This window comes from Gopherus evgoodei, chromosome 7 (assembly GCF_007399415.2).
Source record: "Gopherus evgoodei ecotype Sinaloan lineage chromosome 7, rGopEvg1_v1.p, whole genome shotgun sequence".
NCBI lineage: Eukaryota > Metazoa > Chordata > Testudines > Testudinidae > Gopherus > Gopherus evgoodei.
In genome coordinates this window covers 107,257,061-107,284,934 of record NC_044328.1, presented here as the reverse complement: position 1 = coordinate 107,284,934, position 27,874 = coordinate 107,257,061, and the positions used below count along the sequence as shown (strand labels likewise).

At 49.1% G+C, this 27,874-nt stretch overlaps 1 protein-coding gene across 1 annotated transcript in view; it reads right to left on the bottom strand.

Annotated features, from left to right (window-relative positions):
- Positions 1–25,838, bottom strand: part of LOC115654666 (coatomer subunit gamma-1) — a 35,837-nt gene extending 9,999 nt beyond the window's left edge. The window contains exons 1-19 of the mRNA XM_030569240.1: positions 25,750–25,838; positions 23,433–23,485; positions 22,454–22,534; positions 21,074–21,145; positions 20,035–20,114; positions 12,912–12,987; positions 12,629–12,721; positions 11,556–11,642; positions 11,250–11,407; positions 10,439–10,572; positions 9,465–9,532; positions 8,395–8,583; positions 7,811–7,906; positions 5,983–6,226; positions 4,471–4,546; positions 2,430–2,533; positions 1,737–1,862; positions 1,197–1,265; positions 107–249 (exon numbers count right to left, since the gene is read on the bottom strand). Of these exons, the coding sequence (XP_030425100.1) occupies positions 107–249; positions 1,197–1,265; positions 1,737–1,862; positions 2,430–2,533; positions 4,471–4,546; positions 5,983–6,226; positions 7,811–7,906; positions 8,395–8,583; positions 9,465–9,532; positions 10,439–10,572; positions 11,250–11,407; positions 11,556–11,642; positions 12,629–12,721; positions 12,912–12,987; positions 20,035–20,114; positions 21,074–21,145; positions 22,454–22,534; positions 23,433–23,485; positions 25,750–25,786 (1,986 nt within the window). The 5' untranslated portion in view covers positions 25,787–25,838. The remainder of the gene's footprint in view (positions 1–106; positions 250–1,196; positions 1,266–1,736; positions 1,863–2,429; positions 2,534–4,470; positions 4,547–5,982; positions 6,227–7,810; positions 7,907–8,394; positions 8,584–9,464; positions 9,533–10,438; positions 10,573–11,249; positions 11,408–11,555; positions 11,643–12,628; positions 12,722–12,911; positions 12,988–20,034; positions 20,115–21,073; positions 21,146–22,453; positions 22,535–23,432; positions 23,486–25,749) is intronic.
- Between the last annotated feature and the right edge of the window lie 2,036 nt (positions 25,839–27,874).

Below are 27,874 nucleotides of genomic sequence, written 5' to 3'. Positions count from 1 at the left end.
TACATATTGTGAACTAAACAAGACACACCACTGGGAAGAAACAGCCCAGTGGGTAATTAACAATTAGGAGATTATTTTTACAACCCTGTAGCAGCAGCCTACGCACCTGGAACACCATGTGGTTGACAAATGTATGCTTGGTGCAACGGATCACATACTCAGTCTCAGATTCTGTAAGAGCCACAGGCTCTGGAGAGGACTTGAAGAGTGGGCCCAGCCCTCGGAACTCTGGGATAGCTGCCAGTTGCTCTAAAACAGAGTTAACAGAAAGAAATGTTTCTTTTTCAGAACTCGCATGTATCAGGTAGCAGGTCTCATTCAGAGGCTCTAAGAAGCACTTGTTAAGTCATCTGAAAGTGTTTTAGCAAAGAGCTACCAGCAACTAAATACATTAATTAGGACATTAAAATCTAGCACCAAATTCTTTCTATGGACATCCCAGCCATCCACCTAAGCAGGAGCCAGACATGAGTATGCCCTGAAGGTAGAGCTGGGCCCCAAATATCATGAGTGAAAGTGCCCAGAACAGAGAGAGATTTCAAAGCTCAATTAAATCCTGCTCATCTTTGTAATAAATCACTGATCCAACACTGTGCACAGGGATAGATTCAGGGTGAGTGTGACCACACTGACAGGAGCAGTGAAGGGCCCCAAACTTGGTCCCAGGGTGTGCTTGAGCAGGGGGGACACGAAAGAAAGCAAAACACCACACACATACAGGAATTAGAGGCTTAGATCAGCCAATCTCCTGGGTCTGGTATTGATCGGTTATTGAGTGCACACATTCACCATTCCTGCTGCATATATAACCTGAAAATCAGAAGCATTGTTGGCCCTTCAAGTTTGGAATTCCCTCCAGATAAGGAACACAGGAATTGCCATATTGGTTACGTCTAATGGCGCATCTAGTCCCCATATTCTATCAGTGGCTAGTATCAGAAACTTCAGCAGATAGGCAAGAAACACTGCTGTGGGCACTTGTGAGATAACCTGCCCCCAGGAGAAGATCCCCGAACCATTACTCCACTAGTTAGAAGTTGGCTTGAAGCACAACGGTCTATTTCCCTTTCATGAGGGCAAACTCAGATGGTGAAAGACTACAGGATTTAGGCAGGCCCAACAAATCACATGACCGCTACGTCCGCACCTCTTCTGCCTACACAGGGTTAATGAAAGATGCCCCACATTCTGCTTACCTTGGAATATTTCTTGCCTTGTTGCTGCCACCTTCTCTGGCTGTTTGACCACAGTGACAGGAATACTTTCTGCAGGGACAGAAGCCAGAGAAATTAATTGACAAGCTCACTAGCTCACATACGTAAAACATCTTGATAGGGACTCCTTCAAAATATGAAGGAAGCCCATTTTTTGTCTTGCTACAGACTCCATTACTCTCAGTCCAAGTAATGCATCCTATTGTACTCAAAATCCTAACATTACTTCCAAAATAGCTTTGGAACAACAGTAGCTTCAATGAGGATTATGAGCGATTACTATTATAAACAGGAGGATTATAACAGAATCCTAATCTGGGAGCAACTGAATTTACCAGCATGGATTTTACAGAAAATAAACACCCCAAAATTCAAACAAGATGGATCTTAACAATGCACAGCATCACACAAGCTGGAGATAAAGATGCCCATGAGGTCCCATCCATTCCATCTCCTGAGGGGATGTTGAAAGCAATCAGCTTTAATACTGGAGAGGAGTGCCCTCTGTTATTTCATGGGTACCTGTTCTTTGTTCTGTGATGGGAGCAGTTGCCAAAGGAACAGATTTCAGGTCAAAGGGTTTCTCAGAGGGTTCCAGGGTATACTGCTGCAGCGCCCTCTCCAGGCCAGGGATGGACACTGTCAAGCCTGAGGAAAGAAGGGAGATCACTGAAGTCACAGCAAACACCAACTCTGTGAGCCACTAAGTCAGAGTCCAACTAAAATCTCCATCTCTGCTCTTCTTAATTGGCTAGTGTAGTAGAAAGCATATGTACCCAGTGTTCATGCACTGGACATACTGAATCCAGAATTTCTGAAAATACTATGAGGACATTTATGCAAATGATTATCATCCCCAGAGCAAACCTGTAAGCTGCAAACATTTGGAATGCATTTGACAATTCTGTTGTAACCACTTTCCTCAGGGCCTGAATCTGGGTGTCTGATGCACAGCCATCACTGCACTGCAGCCTGAGAAGTCAGCCACGCTACTGCATACATATGAGCAGATTTGGAAAGGACAGCAGAAATGCATGTGTCCTTCACATCAAGAGGTAACCTACCAAATGTCTTTACCCTGCCCTTACCATTCATGCAATTACAGGCCAATTGACATATTTATGACAGTCTGAAGAACGTTCAAGGAACCAGTCTGTTCCCTAGGGACCTTCGGTAAAAAAAATGCAGCTTTATTCTGAAAAGCCTCCACATTACCATTCAGGATGTAGCCAGCATTGAGAGCTTTCTGCTTCTGCTCCAGGACATTTAGGTAGAACGTGGCTCTGTCCCTCACTTCATTATCATCATCCATCACGCACCTGAAGGCAAGACAAAACCCAGCTGTGAGCATTGTGAATGTATGCAGATGACTGATTTAACTTCGTGATGGCTTACAGAAACTGAAAATATGCGCTGTAGAATAGGGTAAGTTGTGGCACTGGTGATCATACTAATACGGCAATAAATCAATCAATAGTTTGCCTCCTTCCGACAGCCATTCTGGGAAAAAAAAACTTCAAAAACAGACTCCAATGAGAAACTGCAGAATTGGAATTAATTTGCAAACTGGACACCATTAAATTAGGCTTGAATAAAGACTGAGAGCGGATGCGTCATTCCACAAAGTAAAAACTAATTTCCCCATGCTAATTTTTTTTCCTTCTTGTCAACTGTTGGAAATGGGCCATCCTGATTATCACTACAAAAGTTTTTTTTCCTCCTGCTGATGATAGCCCACCTTAATTGATTATTCTCATTATAGTTAGTATGGCAATACCCATTTTTTCATGTTCTCTGTGTATATGTATCTTCCTACTGTATTCTCCACTGCGTGTATCCGAAGTTTAGCCCACGAAACCCTAGATCTACGCTACTGAATTTGAATGAGGAGCACTTGTGGCAATTTAAAGACTAACAACTTTATTTGAGCATATGCTTTCATGGGCTAAAACAGCTCACGGAAGCTTATGCTCAAATAAATGTGTTAGTCTCCAAGGTGCCACAAGTACTCCTCGTTCTTTTTGCTGATACAGACTAACATGGCTACCACTCTGAAACCAGCAATATTAGAATCTGTCATGGGAGGCAGTGTTCTATATACACCTCTACCCCGATATAACGCGACCTGATATAATACGAATTCGGATGTAACGCGGTAAAGCAGTGCTCGGGGGGGGGGAGGGGGGGGCGCTGCACACTCCGGTGGATCAAAGTAAGTTCGATATAATGTGGTTTCACCTATAACACAGTAAGATTTTTTGGCTCCCGAGGACAGCATTATATCGAGGTAGAGGTGTACCCAATAGTGGCTCTAGGACTGTCATAAACATACAGCTAAGGGTAGCATCAATCCCTCCTTACCTGTAAGGGGTTAGAAACTCAAATAACCTGGTTGGCACCTGACCAAAAGGACCAATAAAAAAGAGGATACTTTCAAATCTGGGGAGGGGGAGGGGAAGGTTTTGTTTGTTCTCTCTTGGACAAAGAGAGACCAAGCAGGTAATCCAGCTCCTACTGAAATGATGCATCTAAAATGATAGAAATTGTAAGTAATAGCAAGGAAATGCATTAGATTATCTTTTGTTTTAGCTTGTGAATTTTCCCTATGCTAAGAGGGAGGTTTATTCCTATTTTGTAATTTTGAAGTTGAGCCTAGAGGAGAATTCTCGGTGTTTTAAATCTTTTATTACTCTGTAAAATTACCTTCCATCCTGATTTTACAGAGGTGCTTCTTTTACTTTTTCTTTATAATAAAGTTCTTCTTTTAAGTGTCCTAAAAAACCCAAGGGTCTGGTCTATGCTCACCTTGTTAACCTATTGGTTGGTATATTATTCTCAAGCTTCCCGAGGAAAGGGGGTGAAGGGGCTTGGGGGATATTTTGGGTGAGATAAGCTCCAAGTGGCCCCTCCTGAATGTTTGTTTAAATCATTTGGTGGTGGCAGCAATACCGTCCAAGGACAAGGAAAGGAATTTGTGCCTTGGGGAAGTTTTTAACCTAAACTGGTGGAATATAAGCTTAGGGGGTCTTTCATGCAGGTCCCCATATCTGTACCCCAGATTTCAGAGTGGGGAGGGAACCCTGACAAGGACTCTGCACCCAAAATACTGTGGAAGTCCAGAGGTCTCATTATATTCTACCAGGTGGGTCAGGAGCTCCAGTATGTCAAGAAAATCCCAGGTGTGACAAACATTTAAAGTTCTTAGGAAGAATCTCTGAAATGTCTGCTGGGACAGAGGGCAGATGATGTAGCTCACCTTTTCAATAACACTAAGATGCTGGGTAACACATCCTCGTTCTGGGCTCCAAATTTAGCCAGAGCACTTACTGCACCTGTAGCAACAGCAGGAAAACAGGATCAGCTGGCAAAGTTAGCAGCTGGAAGTTCCCTCTGTTTTGTGATCTTACTTTAATGCAACAGTTTGAGAGACAAAAGACAAAACTAACAGCAAATTTGTTTTTTCAAGTTAATCAGAAGCAGGAAGCCTGCCAATCAGACAATATAAATTACTCAAGTTAGTTAAGTCTAAAGCAGACTGTGAAGAGTTACAAAGGGATCTCACAAAACTGGGCAAGGGCAACAAAATGGCAGATTAAATTCGATGGTGATAAATGCAAAATAATGCACATTGGAAATCATAATACCAACTATACATACAAAATGATGGGATCTAAATTAGCTGTTATCACTCAGGAAAGATCTTGGAGTCATCATGGATAGTTCTCTGGAAACATCTGCTCAGTGTGTAGCAGCTGTCAAAAAGCTAATATTATTATCTATCCCTTTCCTAATGGCTCATAAGAGAGAAAATATCATAATGCCACTATATAAATCCATGCTATGCCCATACTTTGAATACTGCATGCAGTTCTGATCTATCCATTGAAAAAAATGTACATTAGAATTGGAAAAAGCATAAAGAAGGGCAACTAAAATGACTGTGAGAAGAGATCAAAAAGACCAAGACTGTTCAGCTTTTAAAGGAGATGACTGAGGAGGGACATGATAGAGGTCTATAAAATTATGAACGGTGTGGAGAAAGGGAATAGGGACGTGTTATTTACCCCTTCATGTAACATAAGAACCAGTGGTCACCTAATGAAATTAACATGCAGCAGGTTTAACAAACATAAGGAAGTACTTCATCACACAATGCACAACCAACCTGTTACCAGGGGATGTTGTATAAGCCAAAAGTATAACAGGGTTAAAAAAAGAATTAGATAAGTTCATGAAGGATAGGTATATCAATGATTAGGCAAGATGCTCAGGGATGCAACCCCATGCTCTGGGGATCCCTAAGCCCCTAACTACTAGAAGCTGGGACTGGGATGGATCACTCGATAAACTGCCCTGTTCTAATCACTGAAGCATCTGGCACGAGCCACTGTCAGAAGACAGGATACTGGGCTAGATGGACCAGTGGTCTGACCCACTGTGCCCATTCTTATGTAGAACACAGGGCCAGGCATAGTGCAGCAAAGTGCCAGCAAATCTTCCTCCATCCATCTCAACCAAAACATCAAAACCTGCCCACTGTGTATTCCTCTACATGGAGATTAGCACACTTGCTAAGGGATGTTGGAGTTTCCTTACTATGGACAAAGGGTTGTTAGGGACTAAGCTGAGTGCCAAATCGTATTTGAACTCATTCCACAGAAGGTAAAAAGCAAGTGGATTAGCCCACTGAGAAACCCTTTACTTGAAGTTCAGTCACAGAATTTACTCAGCCTTGAAGGACATGCATCTTTCTAGGCCAGCACGTTACCTGCACGGACCTCCTCATGCTCCAAGACGACCCTGTTGTAGATGAAGCGAATGTATTTTGAAGGATTATTGGTCTTGGGCCCTTCCTGCCCCAGCAGATGAAGGATACGGGTGGCCAGAACAGTGAACTCGCAGTCCTCAATGAACTCGCACAGGTGAGACAGGCCAGTCTCTTTGCTCTCAGAGTTTTCCTCAATGATGCTGATGATGCAGTCCACAATGGCTCGCTTGTATTCAAAACCACCCTATGCAGCAGAGGCCAGTGAGAAAATTCAGAGGAGGCCAGAAGTTCTAACTGGGAATGTTAACCAGCCAGGGAGGGATTCAGTTAAGAGAGAGATCCGCAATTGCTGACTTTTAACCTGCGTTTGGGTAGCAACACTGCCCCACTCAGTCAAGTCTGCTCAGCTACTTCCATATGTGTTCTGCACCTCAAAAAAATTGCACTGACAGAACCATACTGGGTCCAGCTCTTATAAACATGACAGGAATTGGAAGCACATCACAACCCTTAGTTTTTCAATGGGACTTTGGAGTTACTTCTGTGCTTACGTAGGAACTGCTAATATTCAAGGTCTCTGTGCAGCTAGCTCTAAACAGAGAACAATTACAAACATACCGATTAAAAAGCAAGCCTTAAAGAAGGGGCTGCAGCTGAAGGATTTACATCTCTTTTAAGAAAGCCCCCATTTTGAGTCACTCTGCTGGTAGAAACATTACATAAAACAGCTATATGAGGGGAAATAATCCCTCTTCCCACACCAGACATCCAAGTATGAATCACAAAAGCAACACATTAGGTATCAAATCAACCACTGCAGGGCCAATCAAATACAATACATTAGAGTAGGAAGATGAAAGATCAGTAGCTCCCCTGGCATACCCTGCAACTGGCTACTAAATACACATAAGATTACCTTCAGATGTTACTTACTCATGTTCATTTGAACAATGGGGTATTAAACAGAGTGATGCCTTCTTATAATTTACGTGCACAATTTTGGGTCCTCTGAATATATTAGGAGCTACAGTGAATGAAAGAGCCATAAAATTGAGTGGTCTGAACTCTGAAACCATATTTCAAAATTATACCAGCCACCCAGGCAGAATCTGTGAAAATGGAATATTCTACTTTCAAAGTACAAGACAAGAGGTCTTGGTATGATCCAAAATGGGAAGTTTTAATAGGCAGAACATGATATCATAACTGACAATGTTAATGCCAGCTGGGTAGCAGGCATATGTGGAGTCCTGAGTGCTACAGGAGATTATTTAGAAAGGGTTTCAGAAAAACTCTAACAGTGCCTTTATGAAATTCTGCATCTGAAGGCATACAGAGAATGACTTCAGGTATGACCCCTCATTGCAACAGCAGAGGGAGCAGAACTAAAATAGTTTTAGGTCACTTGATAATGGATATTTGACACAAGAAAAGGCTTCTTAGAATTTAATATCAAAATACAATGGGCAGCAACAGAAGCTGGCTCAATGTTCTGCAGACATGTATTGCCAGTGCAACTCCTGTTACATGCATTTGCTTTGAAAGTTAATAAAGCCCAGCACCAGAATCCCACTCATGCTGCAAATCAGATCATGGAAACACACTGATAAATAGTTTTTGATGTCACTTTGCACACAATTGTCACATATCAAGCTTGTCATTTCTACTAGCCATGCTTACATTGGGACTGCAAGCTTTTCACCTGCTACACAGCACTTGCTATAATACAGCACTTAACACTGCAGGCCTCATTCTGACTGGGGCATGTAGGTACTACTGCAATACAAATAAATAACAATAATACAAAATAGCTGACCAGTAGCCTTACCTCTTCCCGGAGCATAGTGAAGAGGAAATTCATGAGGACTGCATGCTTACGTGGGTACTTCTGACACAAGGCACTGATAGCCTGCACCACCACGACCTGACCGGGTTTAGAAACAGGGCATTTAACAAGGAGAATTCTGCCTTATTTCAATTTGTTTTTTTTCTCCCCTCCACATGAATTTTAAGCTGAACTGAGAAGCCCAGGTGACCATAGCTCTCCCTTCACCTACAAGAGGGGTAGCATGCACTGGAGAAGCAGCCAGAGGGATGAGAGGGGACTCCTCTCTCCATGCACTAGTTAGTCCCTAGAGAAGGCTGGTAGTGGGGCCCATTGAAATAGGGATTTCATTACTATGGGTAGTCTCCAGAACAGAGCCTTCTAATGGTGGCAAGTTATAGAGACTGTGGGATACTTTGGGGATAGGTCAATACCATCATCCCCTTGCACTCATGTCTCCAGCAGATCTGAAGTCCAGTCTCTGGAAGTGAAAGAGTGGTGTAACTTGACCGAGACTTCAGAAGGCAAGTGTAAACAGAGAAAGACAAAGGCCCAGTACAGTTCTCACCAGGGGACACCTTCCATACCTTGAACTCATCTGAGATTTCTGACATGAAGGAAGAGATCTGCTTCATGAGCCGGTCAATGCTGCTCTCACTACCAGTTTTCAGCAGTGTGGTGATAGCCAGCGTAGCGATGCTGCGGTTGGAATCCGTCACTAGGTTCTCCAGGTCCAGGTTACAGGCAGTCACAGCAGATGGGTGCTTCATGGCAACCTAGTGAGGAGAAACAATGGAATTCACTGAATACATGGAAAGTGTCCAGCTGACAGAACCAAATGCTATACAGACCCTATACAGCACTCAAGCCTGTCTACCAAACCAAATATAACAGGTTCTAAGAGGCCGTCCCAGATAACTTTACCCTCAGGTGAGTTATCAGCTTTGTTCTCCCAAAGAAATATACCCCCTGCTGAAAGACAGACATTGGTAACCTGGCCTTTAAATACTGTGTCCCCATTTTCCCGCCCTCCATTTATTAAGGCTCAGGCCCTATCCATTGTCACACAGGAAGCCAGAAGTCCCTGTGGGCATCTGAACTTCTGTTCTCCATGGACCTCAGCTCTGCAGTTTCTTTGGAGCCAGGCTCAGACCAGCCACTACACAGACTCTGTAGCTCTTCCCTTTGGAATTGAAGGGAGCAAAGTAAAGGCTATGAAAGGCTGCTCCACACCTTGCACTAGAGCAAAAGTTGCTATAGGGATAAGGTGAGGAGGAGTAAAAGGATTTGGTCCCAGTCGCTTAACAAGGAGCTGCTTCATCATAAGAAGAGACTTGGAGGCATCAAGGGAAATGCAATACTGCACAACCCCTGAGATTCGCTGTCACTAGAGACCACTAGTCAGTGTGATTTTCTGATGTGTTCCTGGATGTTCTCATTTTGCACAGAAAGCAATGAAATAGAAACTCTGGTTTCCTAATTTCTAAACACTTGGGAACCATGTGCAGGACAGGGAGAGAGGAGGGTAAGAGTGACAGAAATCAAATCTTTACATAGCCTGACCCCCTTTTTCTTCTCTGGCCCCTGGACCTGAGGGGGTCTGGACCTCACCATCCAGGGGAGGCGAAAGCTATTCTAACTCCTAGAACAGCCTTACCTTGTTGAGGGTGCGGACAGCTGCATATCTAAGAGCTGCTTTCGGGGAGCTGCAGAACAACTGTAACACTGAAACAGCAACAAATGCAGACATTTAGAAATTGATGAACCAGGAGTGCCCCACACAAAAGATTCTAATTCACTGTAAGAGCAACAGTGAGCAGGGAATAATTGGAAGCTCTCTGGATTTACTCTCTCAGAATCATAGGGACCCATGGAAGGTTAGCTAGTCCAGTGATTTTCAGCAAGTGGTCCACGGACACCTGGGGGCCCACAGACAATACCTAAGAGACCTGCGAAAGGTTGTCGTTACCATAGAACAGTGGTTTTCAATGTGTGGTCCATGGACTATATTTAAGATTTCCAAAGGGGACCACATTTCCATTTGAAACTGAAAACCACTGAGCGAGTCCATCTCCCTCCTTTCCCTAACATCACTAAAAGGTGCTCATCTCCATCCCCTAGTTGATCTTCCCAACGAACCTTTATTTCAGCTGCCACTTAAACCCATTTTTTCTTGTTACGATTTAAATCCCATTCTATTCCATGTGTTGTTGGCCAACAGAGAGCATTGTTATTGCAGATGGAGGTCTCCTACACACACCTTTCCCAGAGCCCAAATGCAACACCTCAGTGAGCATCTGAACTCCATGGGTCTGGGAAGCTAGAGCCCCCTGGTTGCTTCAGAATCCAGGTCTCTCACAGAGGCAAAAGGCAGGTCACAAGGCAAAAGGATTTTTGTTGTTGTTGCTAGTTAAAATGAGACTGCATTGTAGAGAGACAGACCCTAGAACAATCCACACTGAAAGCAGCAGGGAAATACCTTCAAGCATCAGCAAAGACATCTATAGGCAATGATGACTTCTCAACAAGCCTGAGTACTGATAAAGACCTTACATCGCAGGGTAGTCAGCAAATGCAATTGTCATCGGCCCATAATCCCCCCGTTACACCCTTAAATAGCACTAGACGTACCAGACACGGCAGGTGCCAGCTCTTTGGCAGTGCAGCTAGGCAGGTTAACAATGGCAGAAGCAGCTTCATAGACCACCATCTCGTGTTTGTTTCTTAAGCAGTTCTCAATGAAATCAAACAAGAGGCTGTCATGGCTAGGAGACAAAGTCAAGAAATTAAAAGGAGCCTTAGGCACTGGAAGGACAGACTGGGCTGGCAGAGAAGGAATGGCTCTCAGAGCTACTGGAAGTTGCATTTTATGAAAAAGAAATATGATTGTAATCAGTGTGTTCAGTCAAGGCTTTGTGGCTGTCACTATGCTGCACTAACTTGCATTGCAGGGATAGAACTGAGACCCTCCTACCCCAAAAGCATAGATCTCTCCCTGATGAAGTAAAGGAGAATTTCCATTAGCTGTTAGACATATAGGGCTCATGACAATCAACGGTGCAGTTCTGGTGCACTCCAGCAGAGGGCAATGATACGTACACACTATCCACTTAATTACAACAGGATATGGAAAATCAAATGAAAGATTTCAATGAAGTGTGAGAACCGTACACAAGGGGACAGCATAAACATGGAAGCAAAGTGCCAGATCACCAAACACCTGGATTAGACTCACACAGATTATCCAGTTACAAAATAAAGCGACAGGGAATCACCTCCCACTCCCTTTTTCTGTGCTACGTTTTAACTATTAATAAAAGGAAAGGGGCTGCATCATGTTGCATGTTATTTCTTAAAGGTTGATAACAGGACAAGCCTGTAAGAGGAGATTCCTCCGATCCTACTTTGTAAGTCTTCCAATGTGGCAAAACAACTTCCTCACCTTCCAGCCTCTTCCTCTAGCAATTTGCTGGCCACTCGGATCATCATGCAGTAGGCAAAGGGCGACTTCAGGCCATGGCGCATGAACTTGCTGAGCATCTTGTTGACTGCCAGACGGTCATTCTTACGCACATGGTAGAGTAAGCCGAGGGCATGATACTGCGCAGATCAGCAAAGGAGAAAAGAGAGGGATTCACAAACCACATGCTATGTTATTTATGGCCCAGGGATGTACAACTGAGCTTGGAGAATACCAAAACCCCTGCTTTGCTCTTTGATCTGCTGCATGAGCCTGAGGGTTTCTTACCTGCACCATGATATTGTCACTGGAAGCTGCCTCCTGCGCTTCGTTCACCCAGCGTTTGACGATGTCAAAGCTGGTCTTCAGCAGGTGCTGTGGGCACAGAATAACTCATAAGAAAAGAGCCCATCGAGGTCCAGGATAAACTAATATGAATCAGTGAATCACAAAAACAGCAACAACCCCCATCTTCTCCATCTTGGGTTCTGGAGAGAATGATATATAGACCTACCTCATAGGTGTGTTGTGAGCACTTTCATCAACTTTACATGGAGGACAAACGGAGAATCTGGATTTACATTCCAGTAATTCCCTGAGGCCCCAATCAGGATTGAAGCCTCACTGTGCTGGGTGACAACACCCCCGCCCGACACACACACAAAGCCTCAGTCCCTGCCCAGAAGAGCTTGCCATCTAATTCCAACATTGTGTCAGTTAAGCAATTTCAAATCTACTTTTACAGACACACAAATCACCAGACCAGAAGGGATTTCTGCTTTCCCCTGGCTCCAGTCTCACAGTTCTCATTAACGAGAGGAAGAATTATACACACCACAACGGAGGAGAGGCCCTGTGTCTGATGTCATGACACCTCCACAAAGCACCATATAAGCTTCCTGCCAGAATGACCACAAATGGAACATTTTCTGGCGGCCAGGCTGTTCCCGCACAAATGCTATTTCTCATCGGGTTCTGATCCAAGTCCAGTTTTAAATCCAAGACCAAATTCTGCAGACTGACATTCAGGGTAAATGCTGTCCATGGGAGATGTGAGCATTACAAAGGAACATGGGTCAAAAAGCTAGTCCAGCATGAGTAGGTCCTGTAAGCTTCCTCCCCCTATCATGCCTATTTCCCAAATGGACCAATGCAGGCCCACAGAAGATGTGACTCAGTGTTATCAAGTGTGTCCTAGTCAATCATACTTCATATTTAAAGAAAAATTTTTCTCTACTGAAAAGATGGGTCATATTTTAACATGTGAAAATACTGGAGAACATGCTGCTCAGCTCCCAACATAGATAGTTGTTTCCTGATTTAACTGGTCCTCACACAAGTCCCTGCAGGTGCATACATACCAATGATGACACCAGGGCAGAGCTGGACACACTGGGCACCTTGTCCACAATCGCCTGCTTCATGTAGCGCTCAATGGCCTGCAGCATGGTACTCTGCAGAGAGAGAAAATGAGAACCAACTCCCTTGAGGAGTTACAAAGAAAGCTGAGAAGACTGCAAGGGGGATGGGAGCGGGAGGGGGTGTAGGGGGGGAAGGAAAGCAAGGCCAGATATGGGATGCAAGGGCAGGGTTGGGAGGAGCAGGCAGACAGGACCAATTGCCTGAGTAGCAGATGGCACTTACATCAGTGATTTGGCAGAGTGCTCTCACAGCAGGGCCTCGGTAATTGTCATCCTTCCCAGTCATGTCTTTGGTTAAACTGTATAAATGTGAAGGAAGTTTTTTAGTATTGCGTATTTTACCCACTAGTGCTATAAAAAGCACACAAACAGCGTTGCACATACTAACACATGGGCACTGGATTTCACAGCCAAAATCCACAATAGGAGGGTAAGAGGATATGACAATGCTGCCTTCAGCCTAGTCTTGCTCCAACAGGGAAAGTTTGGTCACAAGAGGAATGACAGGAGCCCTTATGCCATTCAGATCACCTCAAGAGACCAAAACACCAATGCAGCTACTTAGAGTTAAAGGACAGAGTAATGCCTGGATTCCTTCCCTGAACATCCTGCCCTTGCCCAAGGCAATGGACTGTGTTTGATGCAAAAGTACATGTGGGGAAGGGGACTGACAGTCCATATACGTGGGGGCTGATTTCTGAATGCTGCATGGGCCCAAGCAGTGGAGTATGTTAAGCAGCGCCCAATGAGGTTAGAACAATAGAAGTCACACGGCCAAATCCCTGCCTATCTATTTGGCTATGTATCCCCCAGAGAATACTTCAAGACCCGGAGAAACGTTGAAGTGCTCACACAGAAAAGCAAGAGTTAAAAAACAGCCCTTTACAAAAGAAGGTGGTGAGATACCATGGTGTGGGCGCAGCATGGGAAAAGACGGTTACTCACCTTTGTAACTGTTGTTCTTCGAGATGTGTTGCTCATATCCATTCCAGGTGGTGTACGCGCTGCGCGTGCACGTCTGCCGGAAACTTTTTACCCTAACAACTCCAGTGGGCCGGCAGGTCGCCCCCTAGAGTGGTGCCAGTATGGCACCAGATATATACCCCTGCCGGCCCACCCGCTCCTCAGTTCCTTCTTGCCGGCTACTCCGACAGTGGGGAAGGAGGGCGGCTGTGGAATGGATATGAGCAACACATCTCGAAGAACAACAGTTACAAAGGTGAGTAACCGTCTTTTCTTCTTCGAGTGATTGCTCATATCCATTCCATGTAGGTGATTCCCAAGCCTTACCTAGGCGGTGGGGTCGGAGTGAAAAGTCGTGGCCTGGAGTACTGCAGAGCCAAAGGCCACATCATCTCTGGACTGCTGAACCAGGGCGTAATGGGAAGCGAATGTGTGGACCGATGACCAGGTCGCCGCCCTACAAATCTCTTGGATCGGTACGCGGGCCAGGAAAGCCAGCGATGATGCTTGTGCTCTGGTGGAGTGAGCAGTCATACGGCCCGCTGGAACGTGGGCCAGGTCGTAGCAGGTCCTGATGCAGGAGGTAACCCAGGAAGATAGCCTCTGGGAGGAAATCGGCAGCCCCTTAACCCGGTCCGCTACCGCCACAAATAACTGGGGGGACTTGCGGAAGGGTTTGGTCCTGTCCACATAAAATGCTAGCGCCCGACGTACATCTAGCGAGTGGAGCTGTTGCTCTCTGCGGGACGAATGGGGCTTTGGGAAAAAGACTGGGAGGAAAATCTCCTGATCAACATGGAAAGCTGAGGCCACCTTTCTGGGAAGAAAGGCAGGGTGAGGCCTCAGCTGTACCTTGTCTTTATGGAAGATGGTATACGGCGGGTCCACTGTGAGGGCCCTCAGTTCGGACACTCGTCTAGCTGAGGTAATGGCCACTAGGAAGGCGGTCTTCCACGAGAGGTAGAGCAGGGAGCAAGTAGCTAATGGCTCGAATGGAGGGCCCATGAGCCGAGTTAGGACCAGGTTGAGGTCCCATGAAGGGGCTGGAGGGCGGATTTGTGGATAGAGCCGCTCCAGTCCCTTCAGGAATCTCGCCACCATAGGGTGGGAGAAGACAGAACAACCGTCCATTCCCGGGTGAAACGCGGAGATGGCCGCTAGGTGGACCTGGAGGGATGACAACGCTAGACCCTGGGTCTTGAGGGACCAGATGTAGTCTAAAATAGTGGTGACGGGAGTCTCCACAGGGCGAAGAGCTTTCTCTGAACACCAGCAGGAGAAACGCTTCCACTTAGCTGAGTAAGTCGCCCTGGTGGAACGCTTTCTACTGCCCATGAGAACCTCCCAAACCGGGGTAGAACAGCGCAACTCGGAGCCTGTCAACCACGCAGGAGCCACGCCGTAAGGTGTAGAGACGGAAGGTCCGGGTGACATAGCCTGCCGTGGTCCTGGGTGATCAGGTCCCGATGTAGGGGCAGGGTAACTGGGTTGGCTACTGAGAGGTCCAGCAACATGGGGTACCAATGCTGTCCTGGCCCATGCTGGAGCTATGAGAATCACCCGGGCTCTGTCTCTGAGCACCTTGAGGAGAACCCTGTGTATCAGCGGAACGGGAGGGAATGCGTAACACAGGTGGGCTGTCCATAGGATCAGGAATGCATCTGCTAGAGACCCTGGTTCCCGACCCTGGAAGGAGCAGAATGCTCGACACTTCCTGTTCTGCGTGGACGCGAAGTGGTCCATCCGGGACGACCCCACCTCTGGAAGAGTGAGAGGGCGACGTCCGGACGGAGGGACCACTCGTGCGAACGGAAGGATCTGCTCAGCCGATCCGCCAGAGTGTTCTGCACTCACCGGGAGATAGGAGGCGGAAAGGTGAACCGAATGGGCTATGCAAAACTCCCAGAGGCGCATTGCCTCGAGACACAGGGGAGAGGATCTGGTGCCGCCCTGCTTGTTGATGTAAAACATGGTCGTCGTGTTGTCGGTGAACACTGTGACACAACGACCTTGAAGGAGATGGACAAACGCTTGACAAGCAAGGCGGACCGCTCTCAACTCTCGTATGTTGATATGGAGGTTGATCTCTTGAGGTGTCCACAAGCTCTGAGTTCTCTGGGTGCCACAGTGCGCTCCCCAGCCCAGATCTGAGGCGTCCGTGGTCAGGGATGCCGAGGGTTGGGTGGATGAACGGGAACCGCGCACAGACCATGGACCGGTCAAGCCACCAGCGAAGAGAGTCCAGTACCCTCTGAGGAACGGTGACGACTGTGTCCAACGAATGTCTGGCCGGCCGATACTGCGCAATGAGCCATGATTGAAGAGGCCTCATGCGGAGACGGGCATATGCCGTTACGAGCGTACAGGCCGCCATGTGGCCTAGAAGGGCCAGACATGTTCGCAGAGAGGTCAGCAGGGCCGCCTGCAAACGTAGAATGATGGCCAACAGCGACCTGGAACCCGGGGAAGGGTAGCAAGGCCCTAGCCAGGGTAGAGTCCAGAATGGCCCCGATGAACTCTATCCGCTGCATGGGGAGCAGAGTAGACTTGTCCACATTGATGACGAGGCCCAAGGCAGCAAAGAGGGTGCTGATCCTGTCGACATGGGCACGGACCTGCAGCTCCGATGTGCCTCGGATCAGCCAGTCGTCCAGGTAGGGGAAGACGTGAATGCGGCAACGTCGAAGGTGTGCGACGACTGCCATGTATTTCGTAAACACCCTCGGGGCCATAGAGAGGCCAAACGGAAGGACCGCAAAGTGATAATGTTGGCGGCCGACCACAAAGCGGAGAAAACGTCTGTGTTGGGGGGCAATGGAGATGTGAAAGTAAGCGTCCTGCATATCGAGGGCAGCGTACCAGTCTCCGGGATCCAGGGATGGGATGATGGTTCCAAGGGATACCATGCGGAACTTCAACTTCATGATATACTTGTTGAGTTCCCGCAGGTCGAGGATGGGCCTGAGGCCGCCCTTGGATTTGGGGATTAGAAAGTAGCGGGAATAAAATCCCTTGCCCTTCTCGTTGTCCGGAACCGCCTCTACGGCTCCCTTGACAAGGAGCGTGTGTACCTCCTGACGGAGGAATTGCTCGTGAGAGGGGTCCCTGAAGAGGGACGGGGAAGGAGGGGGGGGGGGCGAAGAAAACTGCAGGCGATAACCGGCCTGCACCGTACGCAAGACCCAACGGTCCGACGTTATTCGGGTCCATGCCGGGAGGAAAAAAGAAAGGCGGTTGGAAAACTGTGGGGAGGATTCCGGAGGGGGAAACTGGTACTGCGCCCTTGGGCGCACCTCCAAAAGGAAGAGCTTAGGCCCTGGAGGGGCCTTGGCAGAGCCTTGGTTCTGCCCCGCTTGGCCACTGGACTGCCTGCGGCGGTTGTTCCTGCCGCGGCGCCTAGAGAGGTCCTGCCTTGGGCGGAACTGGGGGTACGGCCGCCGCTGCTGCTGCTGGTTTTGCTGCCGGAATGGCCTGCGCTGCGTCGCAGGCGTGTGCATGCCGAGCGACCGTATTATGACCCTGTTGTCTTTGAGGTCTTTTAGTCTCGGGTCTGTTTTATCAGAAAACAGGCCCTGGCCTTCAAAGGGGAGGTCCTGGATTGTATGTTGGAGCTCCGGTGGAAGGCCAGAGACCTGCAGCCAGGAAACTCGGCGCATCGTGAGCCCCAAGGCCAGGGTCCGAGCGGCCGAATCGGCAGCATCAAGGGAGGACTGTAGCGATGTTCTTGCTACTTTCTTGCCCTCGTCCAGGATGGTGGAAAATTCCTGGCAGGCGTCCTGAGGCAAGAGCTCCGCGAACTTCCCCGCCGCTACCCACGAGTTGAAGGAGTAGCGGCTGAGGAGGGCCTGCTGGTTTGAGACCCGGAGCTGTAGCGTCCCCGCCGAATAGACCTTGCGGCCCAGGAGGTCCATCCTTCTCGCCTCCTTCGACTTGGGCACTGGGGCCTCTTGCCCGTGGCGCTCCCTGTAGTTCACCAACTGGATCACTAACGAGCAGGGTGTCGGGTGAACATATAAGTATTCATAGCCCTTCGAGGGGGCCATGCACTTTCTTTCCACCCCTCGAGCGGTCGGAGGGATGGAGGCCGGTGACTGCCAGATGTTATTGGCGTTGGCCTGGATTGTCTTTATAAAGGGCAGGGCCACTCTGGTGGGCGCATCGGCGGAAAGGATGCTCGCCACCGGGTCCTCAATTTCAGACACCTCCTCCGCTTGCAAGTCCAGGTTCTGTGCCACCCGGCGGAGGAGGTCTTGGTGCGCCCTAAGATCCAGCGGGGGAGGACTGGAGGACGAGGTACCCGCCACTGCCTCATCTGGAGACGAGGACGAGGAAACCCCCGGCAACAAAGTGTCCACGGGGGGGTCCGCGTGGGGCTGCACCTCCGTCCCTGGAGGGAGCTCTGAGTCTAGGTGACTGGACCTGCCATCCGCTTCCAGAGAGTGAGGGGGTCTCGATACCGTCGCCTCTGGAGGTCTGCGTTCCCCCGTAGGTCGGGGGGGTAATGTGTTGCGGGCCCTGGGCCTGGGAATACACCCAAGGGGTCCAAACCCCCCACAGCTGAGGCCCTCGCTCCTGTGGGGGAGGGGTCCTGGAACAGGGCCGAGTGCGTGCCTTGGCCCATGGCATAGGGGCTGTCAGTCTGGGAAGAGACCGACGGCTCCCGAGACGGCCACGGAGGCGCTGAGCCTGATTGGTATACGACTTTGTGCGCCGAGACCGACGCTCCCCTCGGTGCCGAGGCTTGGTGCCGCGACGCACATCGGTGCCGGGATCGGGATTGGCGTGATGACCGGTGCCGGGATCCGGATCGGGATCGATGTCGGTGCCGGGAGCGGGACCGCGACCCTCGATGAGCACGGTACCGGGACAGCAGCGGAGACCGGGACCTGCCACCGCGCAGTGCCGGGAGGTCGACCGGGATCGGGTCCCACCACCGGTTCGGTGCCGGGAGGTCGACCGAGGCGCCGAATGCCGAGGTGAACGGCTCCTGGAGTCTCGGTGCCGGCGGTGAGACGAGCCCGACCGGGACCGTACAGATGGCGATTGGTGCCGCGAGTATGACTGGTACCGCCTGGGAGAGCGGTGCCGGGACTCAGAGCGGCGCCCCGAGCGCGAGCGTTCACGCCTCCGGGGTGATCGGTGCCGGGGCTCAGGAGACAGTGCTCGAAGCATCGGTTTACCCCTGGAGGTTACCCGTCCCGGGGGTGCCGGCTGAGGCTGCGATGGCTCCGTCATCGCGATCAGGTCCCGAGCCGAGGCAAAGGTCTCCGGCGTAGACGGTACCCGGAGCTCGATCCCTGATCTTAAGAGGGAGCTATGAGGGGCTGGACTTGATGGACCTTCTGGGCCCGGAGTCGACAGCAGTCCTGCAGGCGGTGCCGCGGCTAAGGTAGGTGCCGGGCGGTCCACTTGGGCCTGCTGGATGGTGTTGCAGACGTCGATGGACGAGAGTCTGCTCCCGGTGCCGGAGATGGTCGGTGCCAGGGAGTCTTGCCGGTGCCGGCGCGGTCCGGTGCCGGAGTAGAACTGGCTGACTGCGCCGATGGTGCCAGAGACAGAGCCGCTTCCATAAGGAGAGCGCGGAGTCTTTGGTCTCTCTCCTTCTTCATGCGAGGCTTAAAAGCCTTGCAAATGCGGCACTTTTTGCTGATATGCGATTCCCCCAGGCACTTAAGGCACGCGTTGTGGGGATCGCTCGTAGGCATCGGCTTCTTGCACGCCGAGCACTGCTTGAAGCCCAGCGAGCCAGGCATGGGCCCGGTGCCGGGTGCCGGGGAGGGCAACAGCCCACCCGCAAGCAATGTTAGACAGCTATATTACAAGATTCCAACTAACTACTAACGAACAGTCTATTAACTAACTATGAACTATTTATAACGAAAGATGATGAACAAATACAGGAGAGCTAGGGAAGTGGAGGTCAGCAAGCCGCACTCCACAGTTCCAGTAACTGACACGGTGGTAAGAAGGAACTGAGGAGCGGGTGGGCCGGCGGGGGTATATATCTGGTGCCATACTGGCGCCACTCTAGGGGGCGACCTGCCGGCCCACTGGAGTTGCTAGGGTAAAAAGTTTCCGGCAGACGTGCACACGTGGCGCGTACACCACCTGGAATGGATATGAGCAATCACTCGAAGAAGAACCCAGAGAGACAAACCAAACACACAAAGGCCTGGCATATGGTATATGCTGCACCGTAAGTTCCCATATATTGTTGGGAATTCAGTGCCTATATTTCAATGGCCCCCTTTAAACAAGAGCATTTCCTCAACTTCATACCTCCCTGCAGGGATTACAGCTCTCTCTAGATGGCCGGAGAAGATTTGTTGGAAGGAACAGGCAAATAGTGGTGAAAAGAAAGGGGCACCCCAGAAAGGACTCACCTACTGGTCACAATGATGACATCCTCAGAGATGGAGGACATCTCTTTGATGGTCAGGTAACACATCCTGCGAAGAGTCGGCTGGCAGGGAAGACAGGCAACATAAGCATTAGCTGGCAGCACACCAACCCTGGCAGGGTGGGCAGAGTTGCCAACTCTCATGATTTTACTGAAAATCTGATATTTGTCATTTTCCTTTAAACCCCAGCTCCTGGAGCCAAGTGACTATGTGAGAATCGCAGGTGGCAACTTTTAAGGACTCCCACAGTATAAATGTTAAATAATAAAGGCACTTAAGACGGAAGAGCCCAGATGGATGGTGAAGCCTGATGAGCATGTCTTATCAGATGGCTTGGTTATGCAGACAGCACACATTTGGAAGAGCTGGGAATGAAGTGATGGTGACGAAAGCCATTTGCACATGGTGACTCTCTGAATACTTTATGTGATACAACTAGCCATTAAAAAGTTCAGTTGCTTTTTATTTTTGAATGGGAAGGTTCCCAGCCAGGAAATGGAGTCACCCTTTCCCTTCAGTATATTTGTCTGTAGGTTGTATTAGCATTAGCTAAAGTGCTATCTACCTTGATATGCAGCTTCAGAACCTTTGTGCAGGTTCTCGCTCTCTGTAGGAATCTCCCAAAGAAGTGCTTCTCTACACACAGACTTTGTGGAAATCAAAGCACACTATGGAACTTTTAATGTGCAGTAACAGAGTCCACAGGGCAGTGAGTGTGTAGCAAGCTAGTGCGCTCTAGATTCACACTCTCTTTTTCCGCATACAAAGTCTTCATGTAGATAAGCCCCAAGTCACCAAAGACCAACAGGGAAAAATGAGGCACTACTAAGATGTCAGTAACTAGAAACAGATGCACTTCATAATAATCATGTGCATGTGGGAGGCATGGATCAAGTGATTCTACCCAGGGGAGAGCAGCTTGTCACATAAAGAGACAGCTCAGGGCTGAATGTGAGGCTCTCACCAGCATCACATCCTGCTAGACAGATGTACACACAAAATGTCTAAGTATAAGACTTACATCATTGGACTGGAACAGCTTGGTCATGGCAAAGAAGGATTCCGTAGCTTCCATCACACCCAGGTGCTCCCCCTAGAATGGGCAAAATGGGGACAGAAATTCTTATTTACAAAAAAGCAATTTTTGTACAGGTTAAAGGTTCCAGGACAACAGACTGTTTATCCAAAGAACAGGTACAGCTTGGGTCATGATAAGGTGAGTTCCCCCCTAGTTTGCCTCAACACTGGCAGAGAGGAACCACCTCCAATGACCATCGATAGGGCCCTACCAAATTCACAGCTGTGAAAAATGCATCATGGACCATGAAATCTGGTCTTTTGTGTGCTTTTACCCTATAATATACAGATTTCATGGGGGAAACCAGCATTTCTCAAACTGGGGTCCCAACCCAAAAAAGGATGGGGGGCTTGCATGGTTATTGTGGGGAGTCACGGTATTGCCACTCTTCCTTCTGTGCTGCTTTCAGAGCTGGATGGCCAGAGAGTGGTGGCTGCTGGCCAGGCGCTCAGCTCTGATGGTGGCGCCCCACCAGTAGCAGCACAGCATTACCATACCATGCCATTACCATACCATACCATCCTTATGCGCTGCTGCCTTCAGAGTTGGGTCAGGACCCCCCCAGTTACAATGCTGTGAACTTTCAGATTTAAATATCTGAAATCATGACATGTATGATTTAAAAAATCCTATGACCCTGAAATTGGCCAAAATGGACCGTAAATTTGGTAGGGCCCTACCCATCGACACTAGAAATTGGCCTGAGTGACCCCCTGATGTGGCGCTGAAAGTGGTTTAATTGCTGGCGTAGGTGGAAGAAAACCTTACTCAGCACTGTTCCAGAAGCGTGACAACTGCCAGCGACAAGCCAATGTCCTGAAGGATGAGAGAGGAGTTCAGACTACTTAGCCCATTCAATACTCCATCTCAACTGAGATGGCTAATAAGGGGCCAGTTTGGTCCAGATTTTTAAAAGTAGTTAGGTACCTAAAGATGCACATAAGACACTGAGTGAGATTTACAAAATCCCACTAGGCACCTACCTGCTTCTTAAGGTGCCTAAATACCTTTATAAGTCTGGCTCTTAGTAACCACTGCTATGTGAATACCTGACCACTAGGAATTGGATTTAGAACCAAGGTGGTCAGCAAACAGCTGTAAAGATAATAACTTAGAGCTGCTACCAATCTGAGCATTTTGTTTTTTAAATTGCCCATTCTATCACTCCAGTACCCTTTGGGCTTGGAGAAAGTGGTAACTTACTGGAACAGCTGTTTAAGTAACATTTCATAAGGCACTAGCTAAAATTAGCAGACCAGACTAGTTTACAAAAGAAAAATATTTAAAATCTAAAGAACCCCTAGCTCATGTTCTTTCCATTACCTGGTTTATGAGGTATAGAATCTTGGTGAGGATGTGAGCACATTTCCGAGGGTTTATTGGTGTCTCATTAAACACCCGAGCCTAGAAACAAACAAAAGCATGAAGAAGAGCCCAGGAGACCATATCTGTGGTTTATCTAGCACATTGTGTGAACTGAGCCACTGATGCAAGTTACAGACTGGATGTTTTAGGATTCTCTCAATGACTTCAGATCAGACTTGCTCAGTTTGAGACAAAAGAGATATCCATACCTTCCCAACAACCATCTCTACTAACTCACCATGGGATCTGAAAGCCAAACTGTGATAAAGTTTCTATAGGCCACATTTCAATCTCAACTACACTTATGCAACCCCACTGTAAGAGGAACAATTCTGGTGACGATGCACAAACCAGAATAGAATCCAGCTCCCTCTCTCAGAACGGAGCTGTTTCTCCGGGCTAACAAGAGCAAACAGTACTAAAAAATGTTATTTCTGTCACTGAAGTGAACAGATATAACTCTGAATTTCAAGGAGCAGGTCTGTGGACCAAAACAAAACAAAACAAAAAGCCTTTTTAAAAAAAAAGTAATTTTTCAGAGCAGAACCACCCTTTAAAGGCAAAGATTGTTCAATAGCCAACCACATCCTATTTTTCAATTTCCCTGTCCTACCAGAATTTTAGGGCACCCAAAGTAGATTCCCCCCTAGTAAGAAGAGCTGGGAAAAACTGGAAAAATCTATTCTTACTACAGACAAAATACATCTATTTACTCACATTTATAGTTTACTAACTCTCTTCATTATTATACAAACAGGATCCAATTGTGCCCCCTCCAAAAAAATCAGTGGGAACTTCCCCTTTGCTATTTATTGAAATGGCAGCAGGACTGGGACCAGAGTGTAGTTAATTTCTAAAGATCTCTAACTTCCTACCCCAGAGAGGAGACTATACCACTGAGGATGTCCATAAAAGACAGAGGATTTTTACAATTTACCTCTTGCAACACTGCACTCTTCTCCAGGTGCTGGAATGGATTGGAACCTCCACCTGTAAAATAAGAACAACAGTGATCCCAGGAACTGTGCTGTGTGAAAAGATACTAGAAAGCCTCCCTTTTGATCATCTCTTTTACACTTACATCTTAAAAAGCTTAAACATGAACTCACTTTTCAGAGAATTTTCCAAAAACATCAAGTGATTGTTGATGTTTTTCTTGGCATTACTAATTAGTCAACCTTATCCCTGCTCATTGAGGGCATCCAATAGATTCTCCCTGCCTTGCAGCAATTATCTATCACTTAAGGAAAACAGTATGAGACTTTCTTCAGAGCTAATCATGTTACTCCTAGATGGGCCAGAGGAGGTTGCTGAATATAAAGAGCTCCCACTTTCAGTTTCCAGGTCTGAGAGCACTGCCAGCTATGGGAGCAAATGATCAGGCTCAGAAATTAAACCCAGTGTAGCAACTGCCATAGAAAACACTAAACACAAGACTGTGCGAACCTGGACTACTTTATACTTTGCATTATAAAACAATCAGAGAATTCATCAGTAAACTATATTTTTGGATATACAGCTAATTAGAAAAAACAAGACAGTGGACTGGAGAGCCTGGAAAAGGTTCATTTAATCATTCCGTTTAGTAGACTGCATGCTACTTTCTGTGAAAACCAGGAAAAAATGGGCCTGGAATGATCAGAAGGCAAGAACTACAATTATGATGAGTATCTAGTCCTCATTAAGTGTTTACTAGTGAGCTGCAGCCTTTCATAAGCTGATTGCTCTTGATAAGCAAATTTAATTAGTGCCTAACCTCAGCGTGGCCCATAGGCTATATACAGCCCATGGAACTCCACACTGCAGCCTATGGCCAGGTCATGTTTAATACAGAAATGCTGCCTGCAAAGAGTAGAGCTCCTGACATGCAATGATCTGGACTTGAAACATCACATGCTGGGCTCAGTAGTCTTTGTAAGAATCATCCCTAAAGACAAGGTTCCTGTGGTGTTTGCCTGCAGCAGGGGCTCCAAAATGCTCAAAGTAACATAAAATGTATTAGTATAGGGATGATTCTTACAAAGACTGCTGGTGCCAGTCTGTGATGCTTCAAGTCCAGATCATAATGGAGCATTGCATTCTGCTGATTCTTATGCAAGTAAGATGCAGCCATTAGGCTCCAAATAAGTTACAAAGACAGTACCTGGCTGGGCAAAGCTTGGACACATACATGTTGGAGTGGGAAAAGAATGAGAAGTGAGTAGGTTAACATAAAATCCCAGTGTGTGCATATGCACATGTTCCAAAGAGGGATTTGAAAAAGCACTCCTAGTAATTTTATTGGCAACTACATACAACTAACTCTGCATCCTGACAGCCACTCTGAGCTCCATTTGTGATTCTGAAATTAACAGCAACAATCCCCATCAATTACTTCATTCTTCTCTAGCATATTTCATCTAAGCATCCCAAAGCACTTTACATAGTTTGATGTAAACAATTATCTCTATTTTAGAGATGGCGAAAACTGAGGCACAGAGAAGTTCAGGGCTACACTTTCAAACATGGCCTCTGTTTTTGGGTGACCAACTTGATATGCTTTGGGTCTGATTTTCAGGTGTGGTCTCAATTGACTTCAATTTGTGTTGGGGGTGCTTAGAACCATTACATGTCTAAAGTTGAGCCCCCAAAATTAGAGTCCACTTTTGAAAATATGTCCTTAAATCACTTGACCCAGACCACATAAGAAGTCTGCTTTATAAACTTGCAATTGGAACATCAGAATATCAGCCATATATTTTTTAAAGCTATCCACACATATGCCAGCTGGGCCAGTGACTGATTTGGGGGACAAAGAGCCAGGAGACGGGGCAGGGAGACAAGAGGAGGCAAAGCATGAGGGGATGGGGTAGTTAGGGTTTCTCTAGTCATTTCAGGTGCACAGTGAAGGGCAGGTGATTAAGGAGGATGCAACTGGCTCTGGGACATCACTGATGTGCAATGGGTACATAAGGACTTTATAAATCAGTGGGGCGCGAGGTGAGGTGAGCAGCCCAGAAAACAAAGGACCCCACAACGTCAAGTGGCTGGGTCTGCAAGGTTGGCATGGGCAGCCAGAGCCCCGGGGGTGTTGGGGGCAGAGTTAAGGAGAACGCCTGGAAAGGTCACTAGCCGAGCCCGGGAAGGGGCCGAGACCCGGGGCAAAGGGCTGAACAGACACTGACAGGAGCCGCGGGAGGGGGGGGGGGGGGGGGGCGCAGACAGAGGGCCCCACGTCAGCACATTCCCCCGGGACGGGCCCGTCACACACTCACCGGCCTCCTCATCCTTCTTATCAAACTTCTTCAGCATCCTGCCCCGGGCTGGGGGCGGCGGGGCCTGGGGCGCGCGGGGGGGCGTCTAGCCCAGCACCTCCACTTCCGGCTGCGGCGCCGCTTCCTGCCAGCCTGTCACTGGGACAGCTCAGCCCGACAGCGCCGCGCACGCGCATTCGGGCCTGGAGGCTGGTCGGGCTGACGTGGCTGCCTGGCCCAAGGCCTGACAAGGGGAGGAGGTGTTGGCGCTATGCGGGGTCGGGGCAATGACTGGGGGGGGGCAGAGCCTGGGGGCAGTGATGCGGGGGCGGGGCAGTGACTGAGGGGGGCCCAGAGCCTGGGGGCAGGATGGGGGGCGGGCGGGCAGTGACTGAGGGGGGCCCAGAGCCTGGGGGCAGTGATGGGGGGCGGGGCAGTGACTGGGGGGGCCCAGAGCCTGGGGGCAGTGATGGGGGGCAGGGCAGTGACTGGGGGGGCCCAGAGCCTGGGGGCAGTGATGGGGGGCGGGGCAGTGACTGAGGGGGGCCCAGAGCCTGGGGGCAGTGATGGGGGGCAGGGCAATGACTGAGGGGGGCCCAGAGCCTGGGGGCAGTGATGGGGGGCGGGGCAGTGACTGAGGGGGGCCCAGAGCCTGGGGGCAGTGATGGGGGGAGGCATGACTGAGGGGGGCCCAGAGCCTGGGGGCAGTGATGGGGGGCGAGGCAGTGACTGAGGGGGGCCCAGAGCCTGGGGGCAGTGATGGGGGGCGGGGCAGTGACTGAGGGGGGCCCAGAGCCTGGGGGCAGTGATGGGGGGGCGGGGCAGTGACTGAGGGGGGCCCAGAGCCTGGGGCAGTGATGGGGGGCGGGCAGTGACTGAGGGGGGCCCAGAGCCTGGGGGCAGTGATGGGGGGGCGGGGCAGTGACTGAGGGGGCCCAGAGCCTGGGGGCAGTGATGGGGGGCGGGGCAGTGACTGAGGGGGGCCCAGAGCCTGGGGGCAGTGATGGGGGGGCGGGGCAGTGACTGAGGGGGGCCCAGAGCTTGGGGGCAGTGATGGGGGGGCGGGACAGTGACTGAGGGGGGCCCAGAGCCTGGGGGCAGTGATGGGGGGTGGGGCAGTGACTGAGGGGGCCCAGAGCCTGGGGCAGTGATGGGGGGGTGGGGCAGTGACTGAGGGGGCCCAGAGCCTGGGGGCAGTGAGGGGGGGCAGGGCAGTGACTGAGGGGGGCCCAGAGCCTGGGGGCAGTGATGGATGGGCAGGGCAGTGACTGAGGGGGGCCCAGAGCCTGGGGGCAGTGATGGGGGGTAGGGTAGTGACTGAGGGGGGCCCAGAGTCTGGGGGCAGTGATTGGGGGGCAGGGCAGTGACTGAGGGGGGCCCAGAGCCTGGAGCCAGTGATTGGGGCGGGGCAGTGACTGAGGGGGGCCCAGAGCCTGGGGGCAGTGATGGGGGGCAGGGCAGTGACTGAGGGGGGTACAGAGCCTGTGAGGCAGTGACTGTAAGGGGCACAGCCTGTGGGGCAGTGACCTGAGTAATTAAAAGTTTCTCTGATGTAGGTTATTTCAGATCCTGTATTTGTTAATTTCCTGCCCCTCTGCAGCGGGATTGGGACACAGGATTACTATTTCCTGGGGAAGCTCAGTACTATTAGAGGGAGAATAACTCATGCCAGATGTGGGATGTGGCAACAGATAATTGATAGGGGTGGGCCAAGGTATCTCCTTTACCTACTGCACAGTGGCCCTGCCCCACCAATTTCCTGGGGACTTTCATTGGCAGCAGGGCTCAAAAGTGGGTGACATTTCCAGCCTATAGTGAAGAATGTGAGAGACCTTTAAGGTTTATATTGAACCTAGGATTTGGTTTAACATTTCACAAAAGCCTTTTCTGCCTATATCTAGAGGGGTCTGTTGGAGGAGAATATTAAAGATCACAGGATGTTTGATAATCTGATGGGATTATTGAAGGGGTCTTGGCTCACAGTCCTTTCTGCAATAATACACCTGCTGCCACATGTGAGCTATCACTAAGGACAGGGTGACTGCTGGGGTCATTTCTACAGTCCCATTGTGGCCAGTTCCTTTTTCTTTCTCTATAGGCTATTGGGACACCCTGAGTGCTCTTTACAATCATACGCTGTAAGTTA